General features: G+C 33.1%; 1 protein-coding gene across 1 annotated transcript in view; it reads right to left on the bottom strand.

The window, feature by feature from the left end:
* The window catches only part of LOC124356975, a 114,698-nt gene extending 88,812 nt beyond the window's left edge, over positions 1 to 25,886 (bottom strand). Inside the window, exon 1 of the mRNA XM_046808320.1 lies at positions 25,296 to 25,886. Within this exon, the coding sequence (XP_046664276.1) occupies positions 25,296 to 25,412 (117 nt within the window). The 5' untranslated portion in view covers positions 25,413 to 25,886. The remainder of the gene's footprint in view (positions 1 to 25,295) is intronic.
* Between the last annotated feature and the right edge of the window lie 788 nt (positions 25,887 to 26,674).

The following is a 26,674-nucleotide window of genomic DNA, read 5'->3' as shown; positions in this document are numbered from 1 at the left end:
AGATATGATGTTCTATATTGTCTTCATTTTAATTTGGGACGTATGGTATAGTGCAGTACGGAATTTAAATTTTATAATTTGTTTTTTAAATTCCTATTGATTATAGAGTACCAACTTTTCTGTTGTCTTGTGTAATGTTCTCTTTTCTATATTTATAGAGGGCGAATTAAAAGTACGGATATTCTATATTCACTTTGTAATTACCGCACCTAGAAAAACCCCAACTTCAGTATATTATATCTGTAGGGTACAGAACTCCACTTTTCTATTAATGCCACAGGATTGACCATGCCCCAAAAATACTAAATTTTGGGAACAAATGTAAACCTAATTCAAGTTTGATCTTTCTTGGTGCGGTCATTAAAAAGTGAATATGGGGCATTTAACACTTTATTCACCCTGTATAACATTTAGTTTGTAGATAGCACGATTTATTGATGCTTAATAATGTAAGTACTTCTACTACTATTATTCCTACTAACAAATTAGTGCTTACATTATTTTAACGCACACGGAAATCCGTACTAGGATTTCTGAGCTGGATGATGGGTCATTCAGATATCACTGTTGTTTGTTGTTAACTATGTACTGAATGTATCATACTAACATATAATTCCCCAAATTGATGTGTTATAAAGTCGCCCAAAAAGGTAATCGTCTATTATTTACAACGCCCGTGTTACATTTTCTTGGATGTATTGCATTTAAATGTTATAGGAATTTATTTAAGATCTCTTGACTATCCTGTCCAAAGAATCCTGCATTTAGATAAATGTTTATAGTTACAATTTGATCAAACCAATACTTCACGGAAATCAAAAGTCTAATTAAGATTAAGTTTGAAGACAAGAAGACAAATATTTAATTACCAGCGAGATTGAAGAAAAAACGTGAACTGGAGAATTTTAGCGAATTGCTTTTAAAATACATTAAAAAGTGCCTCATTTTTGTTATCGTACCTCATTAGCATAATTCTTGATAACAATTTTGAACCAGATCAAAAAATAGCTGTTTGTCTACAAGGTCAATTCAATTTACCTTAGGTAATTAATTACGTTAACTAGAGAATCTTGTTTGGCTTCAATAGGGATGTTGTAGATCGCCCCAGTTGATGTCGAAGAGCGCCCCACGTTGATGTCGAGATCTGTCCAAACACTGCTGAATTTCATGACAAACACGGGATAAATCGTCATTTATTTGTCAGACCATTCACCATATTCGGGAGCAATATCGTTCATGTAGGAATGTCGATTTCCTACCTTGATCACAAGGTACCACTAAAATATTCCTGAGTTAATGTTAGTAATTGTGAGAAGACCAAGTCTCAGATACCAAGTGAAGAATATCATCTTGCTCCCTTACTTGGAAACCGCGCTATCTCTCTTGGAAACCATCCCTGATAGTGTTGGACACTGAATAAAATCATAATCACCGTAACTAATCGAGTCCCATTGCAATCCGGTTCGGATCAGCAGTTAAACTCCGGGGGTTGAATATTCTAATATCCTGTAGGTGGAATTTTTCGAATATCCTACTTATATTATATATAAGTATATCCTACTAGTTAATGTATAACTAGTCATGTTAATCTGCATGGCGAAATGTTCCCAAGGATTTCAGAGACTGTAAAGATTATTTCTGCAACCACACCCTACCATGCGTCATGGCAGTAAGCTTGGGCACTCGTTCTGACAAGGACGTTGTCTGATACCATTCTTACTAAGACATCATTCATTTACTAATGGTGTAATCCAACAATACATGAGAAACAAGTGACAAAAAAAGAAAGTTTATCAATAACAATAATATCTAAATAATATATTGACATTTTAAGGCTAAAGATTTTTCAATAAGTGAGATATCATAATTAAGTCTGAAAATATTCATAGCATTAAAATTAGTAGTTTCTTTAATCTCAGTTTAATAACGGTTTACGTTAAACGAAACCTTGAGTCATGTCTTTACTTGACGCTGAAATTATATTTTTGACGTCAAACTATCTATTTTTGTCAGCTTCGACTTCAATATGTTTAATCATCATGTATCTGAATTATTTAACTTTCATCCTCAGTCAAGGTTTCGCACCTGAAGAAGATAACAGATACTTGTGCTCGAAACGTCGAGTTTCTGTTGACAAAACGCGTAACAACTGTAACCATCCGTAATAATAATATAATTGGAATGATTGTGTAATGGTATAATGAAGATATACAGAAATGTAGGAACAATAAGACGGATGAACAAAACTGTTTGCAAAATAATGTGGTCTTACACAACAGGTCCAACATTTGCGGAAGAGGAAAGGGTCAGCAAACAGTACAAAATTACGAAATGAGCAAACACTCTAGCGTCGATTGAATTCTTGAACAAACGGAATGAGTCAGACGTCACATGCGAGTATCACTAACCCTTGATTCACATTTAACAATACCCTTTGTTGTATTGTATCAAATGTTTCACATTTCGAGTATTATTTTGTCACACAGCTTCCTTGCCATCAACTATATTCGATTTATTAGTCGATAACTTTGTTCCAAATTCTAATCGGTTTCCTTATATTTAACACTCTTGTAAAGACAGTCAAAGTCAGAGATTATTTACTCTTTTATATAGCGATAAAACACTTTTAATGTTCCATTGATTAAATATCCCTATTTAAATTTTTAAATATGAATAAAAGCCCTTTAAGATAATTTTCAATAAAGTCCTTAAAAAATAGTACATATTTACTAGGAAATTTGTGAGGTATGTAATAAGGCCAAAGTAAAAACGTCTGAAAATAAAAAAATACGTTTTTTTCAATAGTATATGAGTTAAAACTTTAGTTATTGTTAACAGGATGTTTGATTGATTTCATTAAAAAAATTAATTTTCGTTATTGATTATGTTGAATATTGATTATTAAACTTTTGGTTCAAAGTAACATCAGTGTACTGATTATATTAGATTTCTGTGTAATTGTTGTGACATATAATTACATTTAACATACAGTTAAGTGTGTGCCGTCTCGTTTACGGTAGATTAGCTGTAACCTCAGAGTGGTTCTAAACCTGTACTGTTATGACCCACTTAACACAGAGATACATGTGAGAGGCCAATCAGATGCTGTTCATTAAGCTAATGAATGTTCAACATTATTCACTCATAATAATGAGCAGAAGATTTCATTAGCTCAATAGCGTCTGTTCAAATAAAATTTTACAAAAAATACTTTCGGCGAACTAAGAGAACGTTTAAGGTAATTTTTACAAAGTACCCAAAATAACACAAAAATATATTTGTTGGTTGAGCGTTAGCGAAATCACTTTTGGGGATGGTCAAATTTTTTTTCTGCCTATCTGTCTGTGTATCTGTCTGTATGCCCACAAGGTATCCTCGAAAACGCACTGATCTATAGGCTTGAAATTTTGCATGAAGCTTCATTTATACATGACGAAAACTGAGTTCGATGATGGCGCATGTCACTCCATGAGATGTGGTGAGCGTTATAAAATATATATATTTACATCGCTCTTATGGGTAACCATGATGTTAAAAAAACTAGCAGAATAAATACATTTGCAAACAAGCTGGGTATAATATTATGAGATATTTAAAGTGAAATGTAGGCTATTCATAGAGTAAAAATAATAGAGTAAAAGTCATTGTTAAAAGTTGGTAACAGGATCTGATTTCAGCGCATTCTTACGTTGTAGCGTACTACCTACATCACCGAAACATTTATTGTTTTAACACTCCTATGAAACGTAACTATATGAACGAAATTTTGAATGTATCATGTGGAAAGATATCACAATAAAGATCATAATCAGACTTTAAATTCTTCATGAAACTTGATTTCTAAATATATAACAAAGAGTTCTCTGATGGAGCATGTCCAACCGTGGAATTTGGCTGAGCATCATTGAAGCCTATCACTTAGAAGGTTGACACAATTTCTTTTTTGTTTGCCAGTGGTATGTAAAAATTTCTTTTCTGTACGTTGTTTATCTGTATATCTGACCGCAAGATATTTCGAGAATTAAATGAGCTATATAGGCTTGAAATTTTGCATGGCACCCCAGTGAACCCTGCTACGCAACACACAGTGTGACATACTACTTGTAAATTAAACCGTAAATTCTAAAAGGCAAGCATGCATTGCCTTCGACAGCTGCTATAACAAAATGGCTTAAATTTCACTGTAGTATTTGACGTATTTGTTTTCACAATACTCCGTTTGGGATTTTTCTTTTAAATACAGGTAGAGCCTCTTCCTCCAGCTAGGACGAAATCCAATTTCTGTCTGTGTGTACTCAAGAATTGTAGATCGGGTTGACCTGAAGATTTGATATTTGGGGGAAAATCTACAATGTATATGTTTATAGAACTTCTATGAAGATGGTAAAACAGCGGTCAATACTGCGTCCCGATTTCTATTTTCCGTAGTAGTGACTTTTAGAATTTTCTTAGGGACAACCTTAGTGACAACGAGAAAGATAAAATAAACAAATTAGTAATAAACAAATTATGTCTTAAAGATTAATCATATGACATTTTCTTGTACATTATTAACACATGTTATGTACTTATATTGTTGTATTGGTTGGTTTCATACAATACTTGAATATTTTAGCTCAACCTGAAAAGTCACTTTCATAGCAAGCTAAATGGTAGAGTTATTTTACTGAGTTTTGTTGTTTGTGATTACTGATTAAAATTATATGGACAGATCAACCAACATGTATGAAGTTTAAAAGGGTCTATAACTCGATATAAACACTCATTAAAAAAATATTGCATTTACTTATTTCGTGACACGACATGCGCCTCGTGATCTGTTTTACTATCAGAATTATAGAAATGTCCCACCTACACACAAATCCGAGCAGGCACGTCGATCGGCTTAGCAATCATTAGGGAACCTGTGGTCCCAGGAATAAATTAACGGATTTATTTCAGAACAGGTTAATCTGTGCGGTGGTTTTTCGAATCATGATGTGAGATGTGCGTTAAATGAAAATACCCATAATTCCCAGGTAAGCTGTCACATTTTCACCCTACGTATCATTTAACATTCAAACTAGGATTAATTGTTTGAGTTTTTGTTTAATATTTGTAAAATATTACAATGAGATTACTATCAGGGATACAGTACCCATAAATTCAGCAATTATTTTTTTAATCTATTTTTAGAATAAGAGATATATATATATTTCTTCATAGAGAGATAAAAATGCTTTTTAAAATTTTCGGTAATTCTGAAACCTATTTGTTAATATATGGAGCTAAAGAAATACCTGATGATAATATGGTGACGGAAAATGCGGATTTAAAATAATTAACATAAAATAAAACTAATTGCACTACCTTAATGTAGAAAGACGGACTGTTAGTAAAGTAAAAAATCATTACTTTTTGCACACATAATTTCAAAAACTGCACGTCTATTAAAAACGTTCCATTAAGAAAAGCTTATTCAAAATATATACCATTAGGAAATTTTAGAGCCGACCTTTTTGAATTTTTGTTACTTTAATCTTTCAACAGCTGCACCAGGAGCTAAATACAGAGCTAAATAATAAGTAATGAGGGAAGTAGTGAGAGTATTAGTAGCCACAGTGCACACACTACAATTTACAACAGCCTCACCAGTAGGCATTCTGATCTGAATAATAAGAAATGAGGGAAATAACGAGGGTATTAGCAACCCGCAATGTTCGGTGTATTCAAGCACAATACACACTGTGCAACGTGCAACAGCTGCACCGGTAGGTATACAGAACTGAATAATAAGGAATGAAGGAAGTAGTGAGGGTATTAGCAGGCAGCAATGTTCGGTGTATTCAAGCACAATACACACTGTACAATGTACAACATCTGCAACGGTAAGTATACAGAACTGAATAATAAGGAATGAAGGAAGTAGTGAGGGTATTAGCACGCAGCAATGTTCGGTGTATTCAAGCACAATACACACTGTACAATGTACAACATCTGCAACGGTAGGTATACAGGGTATTAGCAGGCTGCAATGTTTGGTGTTCTCAAGCACAATACACACTGTACAATGTACAACAGTAGAACAGTAGGCATACAGAACTGAATAACAAGAAATGAGGGAAGTAGTGAGGTTATTAGCAGGCAGCAATGTTCGGTGTATTCAAGCACAATACACACAATGTACAATGTACAACATCTGCAACGGTAGGTATACAGAACTAAATAATAAGGAATGAAGGAAGTAGTGAGGGTATTAGCAGGCAGCAATGTTCGGTGTATTCAAGCACAATACACACTGTACAATGTACAACATCTGCAACGGTAGGTATACAGAACTGAATAATAAGGAATGAAGGAAGTAGTGAGGGTATTAGCAGGCAGCAATGTTCGGTGTATTCAAGCACAATACACACTGTACAATGTACAACATCTGCAACGGTAAGTATACAGAACTGAATAATAAGGAATGAAGGAAGTAGTGAGGGTATTAGCACGCAGCAATGTTCGGTGTATTCAAGCACAATACACACTGTACAATGTACAACATCTGCAACGGTAGGTATACAGGGTATTAGCAGGCTGCAATGTTTGGTGTTCTCAAGCACAATACACACTGTACAATGTACAACATCTGCAACGGTAGGTATACAGAACTGAATAATAAGAAATGAAGGAAGTAGTGAGGGTATTAGCAGGCAGCAATGTTCGGTGTATTCAAGCACAATACACACTGTACAATGTACAACAGTGGAACAGCGGACAGCCGTGTACCGAGCAGCCCAGCTCATCAGGCTGCCCTCAAGAGACCGGCCACTATCTGAATTATTCAAACATTAATATTCCGATTTGAATCTGATTCATGAAAATTTATAGTGCCCAGTGAAGTTTTGTGGCGATAAACATTGTAATGGGTCCCTTCCTTCTTCACTAAACTCCAGCAGTGTGTGGGTCTGCTCTTGGAATGTTTATACACGGTAAAATATGAGCCCAATAAACGATTTGATAAGCTACAATAAAATATGTTACGATTTATACATCTAAAATATTGCTATTTAAAACTTTCTTACGTCAGTATCCTCTTTTGTCCTTTAAGGACTGATTTTTTGTTTTAATATTTTGCGTTTCGAATTAAACAGTTTTAAGTAACTAACGTACAAAGTCAATTCAATGAAATTTGTAACGGACCTAGTTGTAAATAATCACTCTAGGACAAATTTAAATGCTGCCTGTCTATATCGAAAACGAACTAACCTGTAGACTTGAAATTTTACATGAAGTTTAATTTCATACCGACAACACATAGTTTGATGGGGTTCATGTCACTCCATGGGATTTGACTGAACGAACATTTTACATTGGTGTTATGGGTAACCATAATGGGAACGATAAAATATCTGAATTGGAAAATTAGTGAACAAACTAATTCATGTGAGGTTCTAACAATTTTATCGCTGAAAATACAATGGTTTGAAAGACTTTATTCTTATCCATGTGAATGTAAAAAAGGTCTTACTTATATTTGTAGTCAGCATAAGGTTTTTATACGAAACTACTTTTAGATTCGTATTAGCTTTCAGTAATTGTTACAATATTTAAATTTTCAAATATTGAATTGAAATTTTGAAATAAGTTGTATTACTTATTAAAAGTTTTCAAATCAATGGAAGAGCAGGTTTATCTTTACTAGATTGAGAAGATATTTCTCATTTTAAAACAGAGACAGAAGATTATACTTAAAACGATATCTACAATATACAAAGAGTACGGTAATATTATTTTACAAAATTGCATACATACACACACGTTTAAATATTTTGACAAAACAACAATAGGTAAGTTTCCCACCTCATTTTGGTCATCTTTAAGGGGTTGGATTTTTATATTTCTTGACTAAAAACAGTATATTAAAAGGAATAAACATATATCTTTAATTACTATAAAATTCGATCAAACAAAATCCTCGTAGCAGGAAAGATAAAGAAGTTACGCGAACTTTACACCAAAATCTTAGAAGCGTAACGAATTTAATGACGAGTTCCCAAGCTTTTAGGGATTCCACTTGTCTCAATATAAACTGGTTGTAGAGGATTCATCATTAAATATTATTTTATTGCTCTTTTAGTAACAGTTATTTTATAATTAATAACTAGGACCATCACAACTGTCAGTGGCAAGTTGATATGTATTTGGCGAGACAAATTTGGTAGAGTGATTAAAAGATTAATTAATGATGATCGCCCACCACTCAAAATATTGAACAGTGTCCACAGTTTTAATTAGGACTTAATTATGAGCTATAATACGATGATAAATCTGCTGTAATAAACTGAATCAACAAGGAGCTTTGTATTCATGCCAATTATGGCGTACTTAATGTAGGTTTGACCGACTTATACTCCAATTTTGTTTATATTAACTGATGTAACAGCCATACAGAGCGGATATTTGTCGAGGTGTGGTTAATTTTCAACATTGAATTGAATTTACTGCATTCCTGTTATGTAAATGATGTAAATGTCCAATTACCCCTTAGTTCATTGGAAAAATAGAATACAATAGATTATTAAGATTTGCTATCATAAATAAAATCTGCAAAAATATAGCGAACCACTGAATAAGTTGTAGCTGTGAACTAATTAACAAAAGTAAACTCCCAAAAATAACTCAAAGAAGTAAATAATAATTGTCTTCTATTACCCAATACGCAAAAAAGAGAAAATCCTGTAATTTTGTAAATAGTGTATGGAATTATACTCGTTGTTAAATTAATTAAATCTTAATTGTTATTTACATGGTTAAAGAAATTTACATGAATATATTATTGTAATTTTAACATTTTAATCAATTCAAGTTAACTTTGATCAAAAATATTTTGCCAAAAACTATTAAAGTATGGAAGCGACACAAATTTCTCGGAGTAAAACCTGCTACTGCTACCACACCATATGTGAATCCCCATTTCTATTATTCGTTGCTGAAGAGAAATTTTTACGGTTGAAACCTTGAATGCAACCAGTGGACGTTATCATGTATGGATTTAACCTACATACCTACAGTACATAAGGATCTAATATTAACATTGGAACTTCACTGTATTTCTATACTGAAGGTTCCTCGTCGTAAAGACCCCCGGCACTGCGACAAATCGATTCTATTACGTTGTACTCTCTTGACATCAACCTCTCACTGGATGAAAATATTCAACAATTGCGCCATATTTTAAATCGGAACTTTTTTAATGTAGATTATTCTCTGTTAAATTTGAACAGTTATATTATTTTGTTGAGAATACCTTGTAAAAAACATAAGACAGGAAGTAAATACAGTATGCACAGTATTCTTGAACTACCTGCATACCTGTATTTATGTTATAGTAAATAAAATATATTGGCTATATCTTAAAAAAAGTTTAAAATGTAAGGTCAACAATATGCGTGCATACATATGTTTTATTCACTAAAAAATTATATACTGAAAATTGTGTAATCTTTATAGAACAGAAATGAGAAATATTTAATTGATTAACAGATGTGGTCACAGGAGGAGATTACATGGTATGTTGGGAAGAAAGAGTGTGTGATAGAAAATATGAAATTCATGCACATAGGTGGCTAAAAATAAAAATATTCTAGTCATCCTAGAAGAAGTTTGGAAGAAAAAGAGTCGAAATAGTATTTTATTCACCATTTAAATAAGTTTATTCAATCCAATTTTAAATGCCAAGAAGGGGTGTAAAACAGTTACGGTGTCTTTAGGATAACTAGATACCTAGATTGAGAGTCAAAATTTGTATTAATCATACGTGTTAAAGCGTATCTTGGATGGCAGCAATATTTTAAGTGAAATAGGACAGTTTCACGTGTAAAACGCAGTCAGTTGAAAGAGCCAAGGAAAGCTCAGTAAAATTGGACGAAATCTAATTTAAATGGCTCATTTAAAATGGGGTCACAAATCAACATCTAAGGAGCCGGCGAAGAAAACAAATTATGAGAAGCGCTTAAGTGCAATTACAAATGCAAATTTGCTGAACTACTTCCTGAGGGATTCGTTCTCTGCAAATAATTTCAGCTGGCTTCTGTTTACTTTTAAACCCTGCCATTAAAAATAATAATGTTTGCGTTTTAATAGAAACACTCTAATTTTCCGAGAAGCAGAAGTCTATTTAGGAGTATTTTCTGTAAACGTTAAAACGTAAATTAAACTTTACTTATCCCTCTAATGGATACATCAACGATAAAGTATAACAGTTTTTCCAGTGTTATTTTTGAACTTTTAAAATTTAAGATAACACAGATGCAATAACAAAATGTATTTTATGGCATTGAATCTAATCACTACTATAAAATTGATAACAACTACTCTGGCTTTTTGACTTAATATAAAAATTATTGATATCTTAATTTTTTTAATCTTTCCTACATTTTAATTAAGAGTTTCAAGATGTCTTTAAGTTAATTTTATAGAAAGTAAATAAATTGTATTAAATTTTTACTAAGGGTAAGCTTTAATATATTTTGATAGAAATATGTAAACTGAAGTCCGAAACCAAACTTATTTAGGCACTAATCTAGCCATCGAAAGTTAAATAGAAAGCAATTTATGATTGCAAGTATGAATGGGTAGCTGTATTGTGTGCAACTATTGTGAGGAGGAGAGGGTACAATATCCAGTTACAATAGCGGCCAAACAAGTGATACAAGTTTGATGGTGCTTACACAGACAGAGAATGGAGACGTGCTGTAAACCTCACAATACCTGCTTTGACCTTCTGACCTGATTACAGTATCTGTACAAAAAGTGTAGGGGAAAGTAAGTACGATATTATATTACAAATGAGGTGAACTATAGACACAAGTGTGATGGTCCTTACACAGACAAAGAATGGAGACGTGCTGTAAACCTCACAATACCTGCTTTGACCTTCTGACCTGATTACAGTATCTGTACTAAAAGTGTAGGGGAAAGTAAGTACACTATTATATTATAAAGGAGGGGAACTATAGATACAAGTTTGATGGTGCTTACACAGACAGAGTATGGAGACATGCTGTAAACCTCACAATATCTACTTTGATCTTTTGACCTGATTATAGTATCTGTACAAAAAGTGTAGGGGACAATAAGTACAATATTATATTACAAAGGAGGGGAACTATAGATGCAAGTTTGATGGTGCTTACATAGACAGAGTATGGAGACATGCTGTAAACCTCACAATATCTACTTTGATCTTTTAACCTGATTATAGTATGTGTACAAAAAGTGTAGGGGACAATAAGTACAATATTATATTACAAAGGAGGGGAACTATAGATGCAAGTGTGATGGTGCTTACATAGACAGAGTATGGAGACATGCTGTAAACCTCACAATATCTACTTTGATCTTTTAACCTGATTATAGTATGTGTACAAAAAGTGTAGGGGACAATAAGTACAATATTATATTACAAAGGAGGGGAACTATAGATGCAAGTGTGATGGTCCTTACACAGACAGAGAATGGAGACGTACTGTAATCCTCACAATATCTACCTTGATCTTTTGACCCTGACTACATTATCTGTACAGAAATTGTAAGGGAAAATAAGTACAATATTATATTACAAAGGAGGGGAACTATAGATACAAGTTTGATAGTGCTTACATAGACAAAGACTTCAGACGTGCTGTGAACTTCAGAATAACTGCTTTGACCTTGTGACCTTGACTACAGTATATGTACAGAAATTGTGAGAGAAAGTAAGTACATTATTAAATTATATAGGAGGCTAAACTATAGATACAGAAGAGGCTAAACTCGTACAATCCTCCATTGTCCCAACATAGTTATTCCAATATTTGAACATTCTAGACTTTATGTTTTCCAAGTTAATTAAAACATTAAAATCAGATTTGTTATTACAACAAGAAGGGATACTTCAATAGTCTACAGATAACAATAGCATGTGCGTGTTGAGTTGGACTGAAATTTACAACGTTGTATTACTTTTTAATACAAAACCAACTACATCTGTTTCATGCTTCTAGTGTATTCACCATATTTACGAATATTTTCAGGCAACTGATCATTGAGACCTTCTTCAGCATGCAGGAAGGTTCTGGGATACAAGTTGCACTTACACGTTCTTTTCTGACATTTACCAGTTGATTATGAAGTATTTTCTATGTCTTGATAGTGGCATGAGGGTTATTCCTCATACAATAATAAGAGAAAATAATAAGTGTTCAAGAAGTTAGTTCTCTTTACTGTTAAGACGGGGTAACCTCTAGTATCTGTATTGACTTTGTAACCTAACTACATTAGGTGAATTGTAACGGGGTGTGAGTACAATATACTCTTACATTGGTCAGAAAACTAATACAAGTTTATTAATGCTTACAAGGAGACGTACTGTAAACTTTAAAGTATCTGCTGTGACTTTGTGACCTAACTGCATTACGTGTCAAAGAATTGTAACTGGGTGTGAGTACAATATACTCTTACATTGGTCAGAAAACTAATACAAGTTTATTAATGCTTACAAGGAGACGTACTGTAAACTTTAAAGTATCTGCTGTGACTTTGTGACCTAACTGCATTACGTGTCAAAGAATTGTAACTGGGTGTGAGTACAATATACTCTTACATTGGTCAGAAAACTAATACAAGTTTGTTAAGGCTTACAAGGAGACGTACTGTAAACTTTAAAGTATCTGCTGTGACTTTGTGACCTAACTGCATTACGTGTTAAAGAATTGTAACAGGGTGTGAGTACAATATACTCTTACATTGGTCAGAAAACTAATACAAGTTTGTTAAGGCTTATGAGGAGACGTACTGTAAACTTTAAAGTATCTGCTGTGACTTTGTGACCTAACTGCATTACGTGTTAAAGAATTGTAACAGGGTGTGAGTACAATATACTCTTACATTGGTCAGAAAACTAATACAAGTTTGTTAAGGCTTATGAGGAGACGTACTGTAAACTTTAAAGTATCTGCTGTGACTTTGTGACCTAACTGCATTACGTGTTAAAGAATTGTAACAGGGTGTGAGTACAATATACTCTTACATTGGTCAGAAAACTAATACAAGTTTATTAATGCTTACGAGGAGACGTACTGTAAACTTTAAAGTATCTGCTGTGACTTTGTGACCTAACTGCATTACGTGTCAAAGAATTGTAACTGGGTGTGAGTACAATATACTCTTACATTGGTCAGAAAACTAATACAAGTTTATTAATGCTTACAAGGAGACGTACTGTAAACTTTAAAGTATCTGCTGTGACTTTGTGACCTAACTGCATTACGTGTTAAAGAATTGTAACAGGGTGTGAGTACAATATACTCTTACATTGGTCAGAAAAGTAATACAAGTTTGTTAAGGCTTATGAGGAGACGTGATGTAAACTTTAAAGTATCTGCTCTGAGTTTGTGACCTAATTACATTAGGTCATAGAGAATTGAAACGGTGAGCGGGTACAATATACTGTTACAGTGGTCAGAAAAGTAACACAAGTTTGATAATGCTTACAAGGATGGAGAATAGAGAATCTGCTCTGACTTTGTGACCTATTGAATTACGTGCACGTGTGTTGTAAAGGTGTGCTGGTACAATAGAAAGTAACAGTGGCAGATAAAAGATCGTTACGAGTTTGACGGGGATTACAAAGAAGGTGAATGAAGTGTTGTAAACTTTACAATACTCGATTTGACCTTTTGACCTTGTTACAGTACGATGGAAACTTATGTGTCTTATAGTTTTAAACCACAAATATAGTCATTACTTTTTTTTTTTGTTTTTATAGAGAAACATCCGATTATGAATTCGCATTTAAACAACTAATAGCTTGTTAATTGTACTGTAAAGGTTCTAAGTCAATCCTTTACTCCATTGGTACGTGCCATTGCGTTATATCTTAACATTTTTAACTAATGTTTTTCTATAATTCTTTTATCAGTCACCCGTTTTTGGGTTGTTACAGTGTAAAATGTATGCCATTATGAAATCTGAACTTAAATTTACCGTACTGTAACGTTTTTTTCAGAAACAAGTCTTGATTATATTAACAATATACAAAGATTTAGGTACCTGTATCTGATATAAAGGAATATTCTTAATATATAATCAAACACTCCAATAAATGACAAATGTTTATTTTGTGAGGCCTTTCGTGCTCAATTTTCAGTTATGTGGGTCTGACGATGTGTTCATTGAGCACGAAAGGCCTCACAAAATAAAAATTTGTCATTTATTGGAGTGTTTGATCATATATTAAGCATTTAGTTTCCAATAAGAAGAAGCTGGTAAAATGTAAAGGAATATTCTTAAAAAAAGAGAGTATTAAAGTAAGCAAGATAGGACTATACTTTGTATACACTTTTAATTGTTGACCTGATAAACCATCTGGTGCAGTTTGACGAGTATTTTATGGATAGAAATGTCTTAATCCACTGACAAACTAAAGCAGTTCAAGCATAAGGCCATTGACTGACCGAGTATTGTTGATTGTCATTTATGTGCACGCCGCAACGGTCCATTCTCGATAGGATTCGTCATCAAAAGCTTTAATAATGTTGATTCGGTAATCCTTTTAGCATAAATCTGGTTCATAAATTAAATCAGAGCGGCTTAGAGGAATTCATTAAGGGGATTTGAAACCTGAGGGGAACATTTAAAGATTCTCAGATTACTCTGATTTCTACACTGGAGGTTGGTGTTTCAATAATTCAACAGATTAACAGTCTGGTCGAATTCGTATTTCACGCTCAGCTTTCATTTTTAAGTACGTGATTACACACAGCGAACCATTACATGGTCAGTAGTATTTAACACTTTCAATACAACCTACAATTTGTTTAGATTGAATTTATTCACGCCTTTGTTTAAAGATTATTATTGACAGTGGATAGTTTGTAAGGATATCAGGATTACGGAAAATTTTTAATCTCATATTTTACAAGGTTTTGATCATAACGTCTCCCATAAATGCCAATGTTGCATCTTTTCTCATAATTTTTCGTTTTTTTTTTATTTTGGTGCCGGTCACGGGTATGTACTCAGCTGTTACTGGCAGGTATCCTCTTTTTAATCCTCCAAAGTTAACGCTCAAGCACAACAGTATAAACATCTTTATTATTTGTCGTACATTAGTATGGTGTCTCTTTTACAGATATAATTAATGCACGTTGAAACGCTTTGTAGTTGTTTAAATATTTTTATTGGGTTGGAAAATGATAATTCAAATATTTGAAAAAGTATGCAATGTTTAAAAAAATTAAGATTTTCAATGCGTATTAGTTATATTAACAGCCTAATGGTGTCGTACGGACAAATAAGCAAGTGCATTGCACGTACTTTATTTACTTTCACTTCATTACATGGGCTTATAAGGGTTAGATGAAACACCTCCCAAAATCTACGACCACAAATAATAGCTTTAAAATGTCTGAAGTTTAACATTGTGTCTGGGCTAATATTCAAGGTCACTTCACCACAGCCTGCTCTTAAACTACAGACATGTAAAGAGTCCAGTTAAGTTGCTCTCAGAGTTTGAGATTAAACAAAACGTCCTTTGTTTGAAGGTTATTTTTGACGATGGAAGGATTGTGAAGGAAACAGGATTTTTACTTTACACTAATCATTAAAACTAAACTACGGAATACAGGTCACAATACGTCTTCACTCGTCTACTAACCACCTACGACTGACCAGAGGGACTAGCCAATGGCAATCGTGACGGCTGGCTAAAACAAGATGGCGGAAATACAAGGGATTAAATAATTTTTTGAATCATATTAACAGTATTTCTCCTTCCATCCGCCTCAAAATGGAAGTGGAAGTCCAAAACAAGCTTCCCTTTTTGGATGTGTGTGTATTAAGAGATAGGGATGTCCTTAAGACAACTGTTTTTCGAAAGATAACACACACAGGAAAATATTTAAATTATCAATCCAACCATCAAAAATCTGTCAAAGAAGGAGTAGCCTACTCGTTGTTTGATAGAGCAAAGAGCTTGTGCTCAGATAAAGATGGACTAAAAGAAGAATTTAAGAAAATTGAATCGGATCTCAGAAGCAATGGATACCCTCAATTAGTAATTAATAAGTGCAAACGAACCAGAAGAATCATTCCTGAGTCAGAAAAACAGAATTGTGATAAATTTGCGTTTATGTCAATCCCTTATGTGCCGGGATTATCGGAGAAAATTAGAAGAGTAGGTAGAAAGTACAAAATTAGAACCGCGTTTAAAACACACAACACTCTTAGACAAACTCTCGTAAAAACAAAACCAAAAAATGGCACACAGGATTCCAAAAACTGTGTTTACAGTATAAAATGTAGCTGCAATAGGGAATACATAGGCGAGACAAAAAGACCACTAAACGTAAGGATAAAAGAACACAAAGAAAACACGAGAAAGGGTTTCACAGAAAAGTCAAAAATTGCACACCATTGTTGGTCCGAAGACCATCATATGAATTGGGATGAAGCCCACATAATACATCGGGAACCACATTTCTTCAAAAGGAAATTAATTGAGGCAACATATATTAAATTGGCAGACCAACCAATCAGTCAACCATCAGTCGAGATTAGGCCGCTTTGGTTTACCAATTCTAAAAAATGAACTAAAGAGAAAACCAAAAGTATCAAACGGATCGGATATTTGTAATAAACCAATGCGGAGTCACAATATGGTTTTAAGAAGTTCATCTCGCATGAACCAATAATAACGAAAGGGCCCATTCCTGTTCCCCTTCCCTTGTATTTCCGCCATCTTGTTTTAGCCAGCCGTCACGATTGCCATTAGCTAGTCCCTCTGGTCAGTCGTAGGTGGTTAGTAGACGAGTGAAGACGTATTGTGACCTGTATTCCGTAGTTTAGTTTTAATGATTAGTGTTTTGTATAGTTTTGTATTAAGTGCATGTCTTTAGTGTTAGTGAAGTTGACTAACAACATGTAGGTTGTGATTCCTGTCTTAGGCGTGCCACAACGCTTTAGTAAGATTTGTTTATTTTAACCTAGTTTGTAATTATGTATTAGGTTAGTTCTTTACCTGAAGAAGAGATCAGATTGCAGATCTCGAAACGTAGTGTTACTGTTTTCTTGTTTCACTGAACGATGGCAAATGTCCGGAAAAATCCTGTTTCCTTCAAACAAAACGTCATTAGGAAATAGTGATTAGACATACAGGGTGTAAAATAAATCCCGCTCGGGCTTGATAGTTATCCGAACGATTACAGGTAAAGCAATACCATCATTATTGCACCTATAAATTTACTTTTTGAAATGAATAATTTTTTTGTCGTGTCATGGTGGCCCATTAGGAGTCACAAGAAAATCTTAAATAACAGCAGGTCGAGTAGTACATCATATTACAGGTCTATTACTAGAGTACAATGCCTCAAATCCGATCTCAATCGGTTCACTCTTTAAACATTTACGTCATTTTAAAGTTCAAAACATATAATGTAAGTCCTGTTCTAGATGGTTTGATATTCTTGTCTTGGCTCAAGTTGTGAAAGTTAAATTTAGTAAATGAATACTGAAGTTAAGTAAAAAATAGTTTTTAAGTACTTTAGTTAACGAGTCTTTACATCCAATGGAGGACGGTTTACAAAAAGTTGGTGGGTGGAGGGGGAGAGATTTGATGTAAGAATAGCTCAAGATGAACATTATTTTAAAATTGTTAGACATACACTCTGTATACAACGGTACATAACGAGAAATGAAAAATTGCATAGATTACTAAAGTAGAATGAAAAATGTTATTATTACACCCGTACAGTGTATTTTGTACAGTAGTCAGAACAACTGTAAAACCATCCAACACATACTTTTCTAAAGTAATAGCAAAGTTTTACTTACTTTTTGTTACTTTTATAGATTTTTATCATAAACATAACTAAGCATTTTGTAAACCACCAAAAAGATTTACTTAGACTCAATATTTACGTTTAGCAGTGTTGAGAAAGTAATAATTTCATGGCGGAGATAAATTTTACTAAGCAACAGTATACTTTCATATCAAAATAAACTACCTGGATGATTGAACTAAGATCTGAGTAGGTGTTGTTAAATTAAGTTTGAAAACACTCAGTAGAATGACAATTTCTATAATTTTCAGCAGGAGGACTCATGTCGCTGTGAAGGTGTTAAAGGTAAAATTTACTTTTTTGATTTGTTTAAATAAAAAAATTTCATTAAAACTTCAGCTGAATACTTTTTTAGAACAGCTGACACTGTTGAACTGTGTCTGAGATCAGTAAAAATGTGCAAGAAGTTCAAGACGCGCAGTGATATGAGATAGTTACATGCGAATCGTGACCAAACATATGCCAACTCCAGCCGTTATTCAATACAGTTGTTGTAAAAGCCGTAATAATAACAATCCACTGAGTCTAACTATACGACAGCAATTACACGTAACACTGCCTGAATATTGACGCCATCGAATAACCTATTATCGGATATATGGACTGAAGGAAAGTTAATTCACAATAGCGTGAATAATAATTCTTTTTCAATTTCGTGTTTCCTCTGGGGGCTAGTATGTATCTGCAAGAGCCGCGAGGGAGAACCTCTTTACAACACAAATTGCCTCTCTCGTCAAGCGTATTTTCAATTTCCCATATCAACTGGCGGACAGTAATCAACCCCTTATGTTACTAATTCGATTAAATATACGGCCCTTTAATTAACATATAAATCGAAATTTGTTCTGAATACAATTTACAAGCGATTCAAACCTTAGAAATTCAATGTGACGTTTTTTCAATTCCTGAAATAAACATCGCTGCGCGTTAATTTATTAATCATTACCAACCAATTGTTCTACTCATGGAAAATATTTTATATAGAATGTCTCACTAAAGCGTTAAGCAAGATAAATGTTTTCTAGTATTTACATATTGCAGATAACGAACCCATTCCTGTGTTTCTTGAGTACTTCAATCTCCTATATTTCCTCTTGAGCAGAAGCCTACAACTCAGTCTCTTTTCCTCAATTATTTTGGTTATTTTGTTTAACAATCCAACCGAATTTTACAAACATGCAAATTTTTTAAAACTGAAATGATTTAAACTTTTGTCGCCACCCGAAACAGTCGTGTTGCGGCAGCTAGTTGTGTAGAGGGTAGGGTGTGTAATCCTTCAGGGACTAAGATTATTGTTGTCGTATATAGTGGGGTATATTATGATAGCTCTTACTACGGAAACATCGAAAAAATCAAGAAAAATAAACAAAAAGTAAAAATGTCGAACTCAAAAAATTAAACTGAAAAGTTTCTTGAATTTAATAAAAGTTTCACATCGTGTTTACATTCTTTAGCAGAGCTAAAATAAGCATGTAAATTGTCACAGTCAACACAACAAATAAAAAGAATGATGAATCAAAATTGCAAATTACACTTTTGCTAAAACAAATTATTTAAGGAAAATATGAAATACAAATAGATAAGTTTAGTATTTAAGTACTCTTCAACAGAGTAATATGCCCTTTTTATGAGGTAGCATTTTAAGGAGTTTTTGAATTTTTGAATTTAATATTAATTTTTTAAAGATTGTGGCAATTTATTGTAAAGTTTTAATGCAGAATAATACACCCCCTGCTCATAGAGTTTTAACCGATGAACAGGATAGTGTGGTATCTGATTCCTTGTATTGTAAGGGTGAAATACTTGATTTTTATGGAACTGTTCACTATTAGATTTGTAAAAGCTTAAAACTTCAAAAATGTACAGAGATGGGAGGGTCAAGGATGTTCTTGTTTATGAAAAATGGTTTACATGACTGTCGGGTTCGGAGCTTAAACATGATTCTTATAATTCGCTTTTGCAATTTGACTACATTTTTTTAGTTTAATGAATTTCCCCAAAATTCTACCCCATATCTCAACAATTAGCATAATAAGTGTAATTATAAGTTTTAGTGAAAATTATCTAAATATTTGAAATGTAACAACTATGCTCTACACTTTTACGTTAAAAATAACTACATTATCGGATTTTACCATCACAATTAAATAATTTTCGGGTTAAAATATGAGAGATAAAAGACTGTAATAAATAATATATGCAGCACAACGAAAAATGTAACTGATTCAGGCCTCTATATTCTGGTTAAACAAGACAACACTTAAAATAGCTTTCAGTTTTGATTATTAGTATCCATAACCTTTGCTCTCATAAAACGACGACGATATGAATCCATAATTGATTACGGATAAGTGACTGAGCACGCTCGTGGCAGAGTGAAACATGGAATTTTTAAACTCGTACAAACAATGCAGAATTGAATGCCGTAACTATAAACGAGAGTGAGCAGATGAAAAACGTGATTTATTGCTATGGCGTTCATTAGAAGCATCTTGGATCTCCGTTGCCTTGGTAACGGCCAGCGTTGATGGTCCAGAAAACGAGAAAATGACTTATTAAACGGCTACATTAACTCCGTGCGAACTTTAACAGCCTTAAGAAAAGGGCTTCATTGCCAATTATCGTTATAACTGTGAATGTTTTATGGTAGTAATTAAAATACTTCATTAGCAGATGAGACTTTATGTTGACACTTCAGCTTTTATTAACTTTTGGACCGGCACTGAAAAGGGTCAAATTAAACCATTCTAATATTTAATACCGTATAAAAGTACTTGGGTTTTATGGAATACACTGGACCGTATTCTAAGCTATCTTCCTCCTAATGCCCATTTGGATCGCGCTACTCGAATTCATGACAACGTAGTTATACTAATCATTGCTTCATTTCAAAGATGCTGCATCAATATACCTTGTATTTCAAAGTAGCGGGATATATCCTCCTTAAATTTGGAAGATTCAGGATCAATCATTGCTATATGTATACCTTGAGGATCGATAATTTTTATATTTTAACATGAGGCATCAATCATTCTTATATTTTTTATTACAGATTTAAGTTTAAGCATCTATTAAAAGTAATGTGGACCACAGTTTGCATAAAATACGATCATAGTTCACATTCGTAAAAGGACTATTTTACACTAAAAGATGTATTTTATATCGAACGAAGCTTAATGAATCTTGGAGCCTCTTAGTTATTTCAGTTATCGGCCCATAAGCCTAAGTCTTCTCTTAAACCGAGTCCCATTGGTTTAAGGAATTTCGATTGGCCTGGATTTCAGATTCCTCCAGACGATTTCTGATAGCTTCCATTCTAAATTATTCAATAACTTCCAGTTTGGGTGTTTTTGTTCAAACAAAATACAACTATCATATACTGAGTGTTTAAAATTACTTTGTAAAATTACTCCAATATTTCGTGACCATTGGCCAATAAAATTCAGTTTGTGCAATAGATAATATACCATTGTGTATATGCTTTAGCAAGGGGATCACCAGATGACAATATAACAATACTTGTTTGGGTGTAAGATGCTTAATGGCTGTACATAGCAGACTGTATTACTGCTGTTACAAGGACGTAGCCAGCGAAGGGGTCCAAGGGGTCCGGACCCCACCCCAAATTTTCATTTTTTTCAATTACTTTTTAGTAATTATTATTATTATTTAAATAATTCAGCATTATTGCCATGTACTGCTGAAAGATCGTTCTCAGCTAATAAACGGGTCAAGAACTTTTAAGAATCAAAATAGGGCCTTACTCTCTGTCCACTACGGTTAAATATCAGTTGGTTGGACCCCCCCACATTTTTTTCCTGACTACGTTATTAGTGGCGTACAGGCCTCTTGTTCACCTAAGACAGATGCATTATATTGGAGTTATTCATTTATTGTCGTGTAACTATTTCATAAGAAAGTTTATAAATCCTTACGCGTATTAAAGAGCTCGGAAATGCGTTTTAATTTTTAAAATATTGATCTATATATTCGGTATTAAGTAATATGAATTAGATATCCACTTAAAATGCATATTCGTTTACATAATTCACTATAAAGCTTCTGTCTACCACTAAATTCGGTGACACCGAAGCACGGGGGGGGGGGGTCGCCCGTGAGACCTGGTTTGAGTTAATAATGTTTGAGTTAGTTCTAACGATTATACAATAAAATACGCTTATAAATAAAATTATATGTATTTAAAATACAGGAAGAACATTCATTTGGTGTTGTAAGTCTGGGAATTGCAAAAAAACTTTTGGTTAAGGGTTAATTTTTTTAATTAACATTTTACATGGTTAAATTGACGTCATGGGATGCATTTTTTACGAATTGAAGTATTGTAATTACAGTGAGTAAGAAAGTTTAAATTGTTATTTAAAAACGAAATCCATATAAAGAGTTGTTTTTATTATCATGGGATGAGTTTAAAAAAACAATTATAACAAAGAAATTACTAGAATCTCGAATTAAATTAATATCCAGTTCAATAAATACATTATTAATATATCAAGTTATATGCTTTACTGGATATTCATTTAATAAATGAATAAAGGTTGATGACCAAAGGATGTAAAAACCTTCGACATATTCTGGTAATGCAATCCGACTGCAAGGTTGCAATATGAATTGCACATGATAAAATCAAGATTCACAGTAAATTGATTGATTTATATGGTTATTTTAATTCTTATTCAGTTAAATAGTTAGTACATTTTTTGTGTATTATTGAACTAAAATAATGTGTTAAATATTTTATGTTAAATTAAACTTTTATCAGCTTTTAAGTTAAATACCGTCATACATTATGCCACATTATTACATTATTTTAAATTTATTCAAAAATCAAAATTGAGAATGTATAACGTTTAGCGGGTTTATCAAAGAACTTTACATAACACAACAAAATGCAATTCATAGGTAGTTAAATTAGCAAATGTTTACGCTTTACCATCAAGAAATTACACAATTTTAATCGTTAGATTTAAATTGTTTTCCACAAAATCCTTTTTTCTTCGAACATTTTTATACTATTTGACTGAGTCAAGAACTATTTACTAAAGTTATTACTAATTTACTGTTAGTATATTTACTGGTGCCTTCTTGATTTTAAAAGGAATTCCAAGAACCAAAAGTTTCAACTTTTTAGAAACGTTTCTTCAATATAAACATGGATAAACTTCTCTTTTATTCTGGCACAATAACTTTTGAAAATCAAATAAATGAGCGAAGTAGGTTGAATTTAGCTCTTAAATAATTACGTGATATATTAATGTTCAATCATTTGTCTTGTTGGCGTTTGATCTACAAAAACAGAATCATCCTTCAAAATTACTGCAGGAAAGGAAAATTATGAAAACAAAATGAGGCTTAAATGCGGTTGACAGCCCAGTAATATTCCCGTTGACACAATAATTGAGTAGGCTGTATTGTAAGAGTTACTTCAATGATATAGCAGCATACTTAATTTATTTCACTTCTAGAGTCCTAGCGTCCTTACTTCATCTAAAACGTCATAGCATTGTTCAGTCTTAATCGGGTTCAAACTTATGTCGGTTTCAATTGCTATTTACGAGATCGTACACATTTAAGAGTGTTAATCTCAATTTGATAACTCTTTAAAAATAAGCAGCCTGTTAAACCATTTATGTTAGTAACTAAACGAACTAAACCGATTTACATTGACTCATATGATGTATCAATTTTGGCTCCATATATTTTATGATCCCAAATATGTATATTGGACATCCAAATATTACCTCATTAAGACTTATGTCGGGCAAAACCGTTAAAAAATGGTTTCATTCATTATTAAGGCAATTTAGTTATATACTAATAATCTAACTGATGCCAGACTAGTATTGTGTTTTGAATATTGAGAATAGTAATTAGTGTCTAGTCGACTTCTCATGCACTACTGTTATCCATTACAATGGAGGAAAATTACAATAGCTCTGACATCTTTTCATAATGCAGATAATATCCAACTGTGATATTAAATTTACTCGTTCTAATTAGTCTTTGTAGGATATATTTTCAAATATCCTACTCCAATATTATGTAGGATACAACGCAAAAGATCTCCACCGATGTTTTGTGGGATTCAGTCGTATCCAAATATTTTTTTTTATTCTTGCGGGATACATTTTTGAACATTCTCCTCCGATATTTTTGTTGGATATATTTCCAAATATTCTCATCTATAATTTGTTGTGGGATAAAATTCCGAGTGTCCTGCTTTGATATTCGTGTTAGATACAATTCCGATATCCATCTCTGATATTATTGTGGGATACAAGACACATTTTTAAATTTTCCCCGCTCATATTTATGTAGGATACATTTCAAAATGTCTCTTCTGATTTCCAGATCATTTAAATGAAAGGAGTATATTAACGCTGTAGTATACTACAGCTGGAAACTATTTCAGTTTAGTATTTTTTTAAATTAAATTGATTATTGTTTATTATATAGTATAACAAAGTTAGTGTTCCATTTAGTGGCACAATTTTCAAATATAGATAAGTGCAGGGTAAGTGTACAGACATGTAAGAAGGGTGTCTTCAGCTGATGTTTGAGTGCGTTTTTAAGACGCTTTTATTCGGCCTCTCAGATATCTTGGTAAGCCTTGATTGTTTAAACTTGATTTCGTTCACACTCAAATATTTAAATACAGCCGTCATGTTTTTTTCCCACTGTAGACAAACGAAATATTCTCAAGATAGTACCAAACAGAGTACGTTTATTCCAAGTTGCTTGATCACAAACGTTAAGGGAATTTAAATTTTATTTCCGAGAAAAAAATTGAAATCTTCATTCTTCCTGTATTTGGGCTGTACTTCTTCCCGTATTAGTACGATTACTTTTTTTTAATTTTTGGCTTTTGAATAGTTTCCGCGTTTAAATTCATGATGCTGATGGCAACGTACATTGTCAGGAATATTGTAAAAGTTGTTTAAAATCTTACAAGTGGTATTTTAAGATCCAATAAATAAATACATATAAGCCATGAGAGAAATAAGTACTAAAATCCTAAATAAGTTATACTAATAAATAAAATATCTAAATATTTTATCCGGTAAGGTGCGAATTTTTAAAGTAGTGAAAGAATTAACTCAAATGTATTGCCTTAATGTTTTTCAACGATTCGGTGATTTCTGAAAAGTTAGCCCCAGCTTCCAATACGGCTATGAAGCCAATAATGCGATACAACTTCAATTTGGCCGTCGTCCTGAGGCGGTCTCCTCAGCCTCTTTCCCAATAATAACTTCAATTCCGGGTGCATGACGACAAAACATGTAAGAAGCGTTTTTATGAGATATTCTTTTTTCGGTAAAAATGTTAATTATTCTACATGGTGATATCGTGTTTCTACATATTCTGAAACAGAAGGTTTGTTATTTTGTAACAAGTTATTATACACAGGATATCAACTATTGCAGTACTCACAGTATGGATGCACTTAGCCCTACACTGGGCGACTTTGAGAGGCGATCCTGAGGCGAGGTTCTGGGCGAGGGTCCCCTGGGCCCACATCAGCCCTATCAGCATCAACACTGAACACATTACACTCTCAGCACATCACCAAGGTCACCGCTAGTTTATACCGCAACCAAGGTCGGTTTACATCCAATTCAGTATTTACGAGAACCTTTCTCGGTTGGTTTTAATATAATGTGCGAGCTTATAAAATAAAATCATATACCTTGACACCGGATTTATTTTTCAACATCAGACACTATGACTACCATATTTCTTTACCAAGCAAAGTAATAAATTCATGTCAGATTATTTATTTTAAAAATGTCTCACAACTTAAACAAAATATTTTAACACTTTTTTTGTATAAAATTATCATAAAATTGAAAATTATAAAATTTTACATTAAAGTAGCAATACAATGTTACAAAGACTGCCAATGTTAAATAACTTCAACTCTGTGATGTCTACGTAAATATCGTCACCAATATTAAGCCGCGCACGAGCCTAACACCGATGTTACCGCGCGCACAAACGCCACACTACTGACGATTAGAGAAGAGCTGGCGGACAGGATGCTACAGTACACCGGCAAGTACACGAAACACTCGCCAGGTGCGCCCCCGTCGCTTCCCCCTACAGTCGTAATCTTTTACTGCCGATCCTCGTAAAATAAACAAGTTAGTTCCGAGGACCACTGTTCTTCGACTTCGGCAGTCATCGCGTGATGCTTCTACCTGGAATTATAAATATCAATCTCCCCCTGAAAAAAGCACAAATTATCCGTAATAAATTTCCGAATCAACCAATTTCGTCTGCTCTTAATAAAAATATCCATAAAATTAAAATACTTTATTTCGCAGAAAAAGTGTTATTTTGTTGAATCAGTCACATAGATTCAAAGGAAAGACGAATTTAATCCTTTATATAGCAATAACCCATTCAGATGTACCATCCTAGCTGAGTCTACCTTGATTCATATGTCTCCACACTACATATTACCAAGAAAAGAGTTGATACGATTTTATGATTAAGAGTGGATATATTTTTAGAAATGCAATCCAATTGCTCTAGATACTCAAGATTCCAGGTATGAAAAAATTATGTACCTTTATATTAAACAAGTTAAGGCGTCTTTTGCGCAGTACTGATTCGTAGTTACAGATCTCATTTCCACAAATGAGGCGTTATAAACCTACAAGGATTATTCATTCCAATCAGAATGTTCTACGCATTTCCTTTCTAAGGACACTTTTTAGAACTAAAATATAAACATTGTTTAAAATAATACAGTAACACTATTCATTATATATTTTACAATTAGCGTTATACAGACAATAAAAAAAAAT

The sequence above is a fragment of the Homalodisca vitripennis genome, chromosome 3 (assembly GCF_021130785.1).
Source record: "Homalodisca vitripennis isolate AUS2020 chromosome 3, UT_GWSS_2.1, whole genome shotgun sequence".
NCBI classification, from domain to species: Eukaryota; Metazoa; Arthropoda; class Insecta; order Hemiptera; family Cicadellidae; genus Homalodisca; species Homalodisca vitripennis.
Note: the sequence above shows the minus strand (reverse complement) of the source record. Positions and strands in the feature narration are given on the sequence as shown.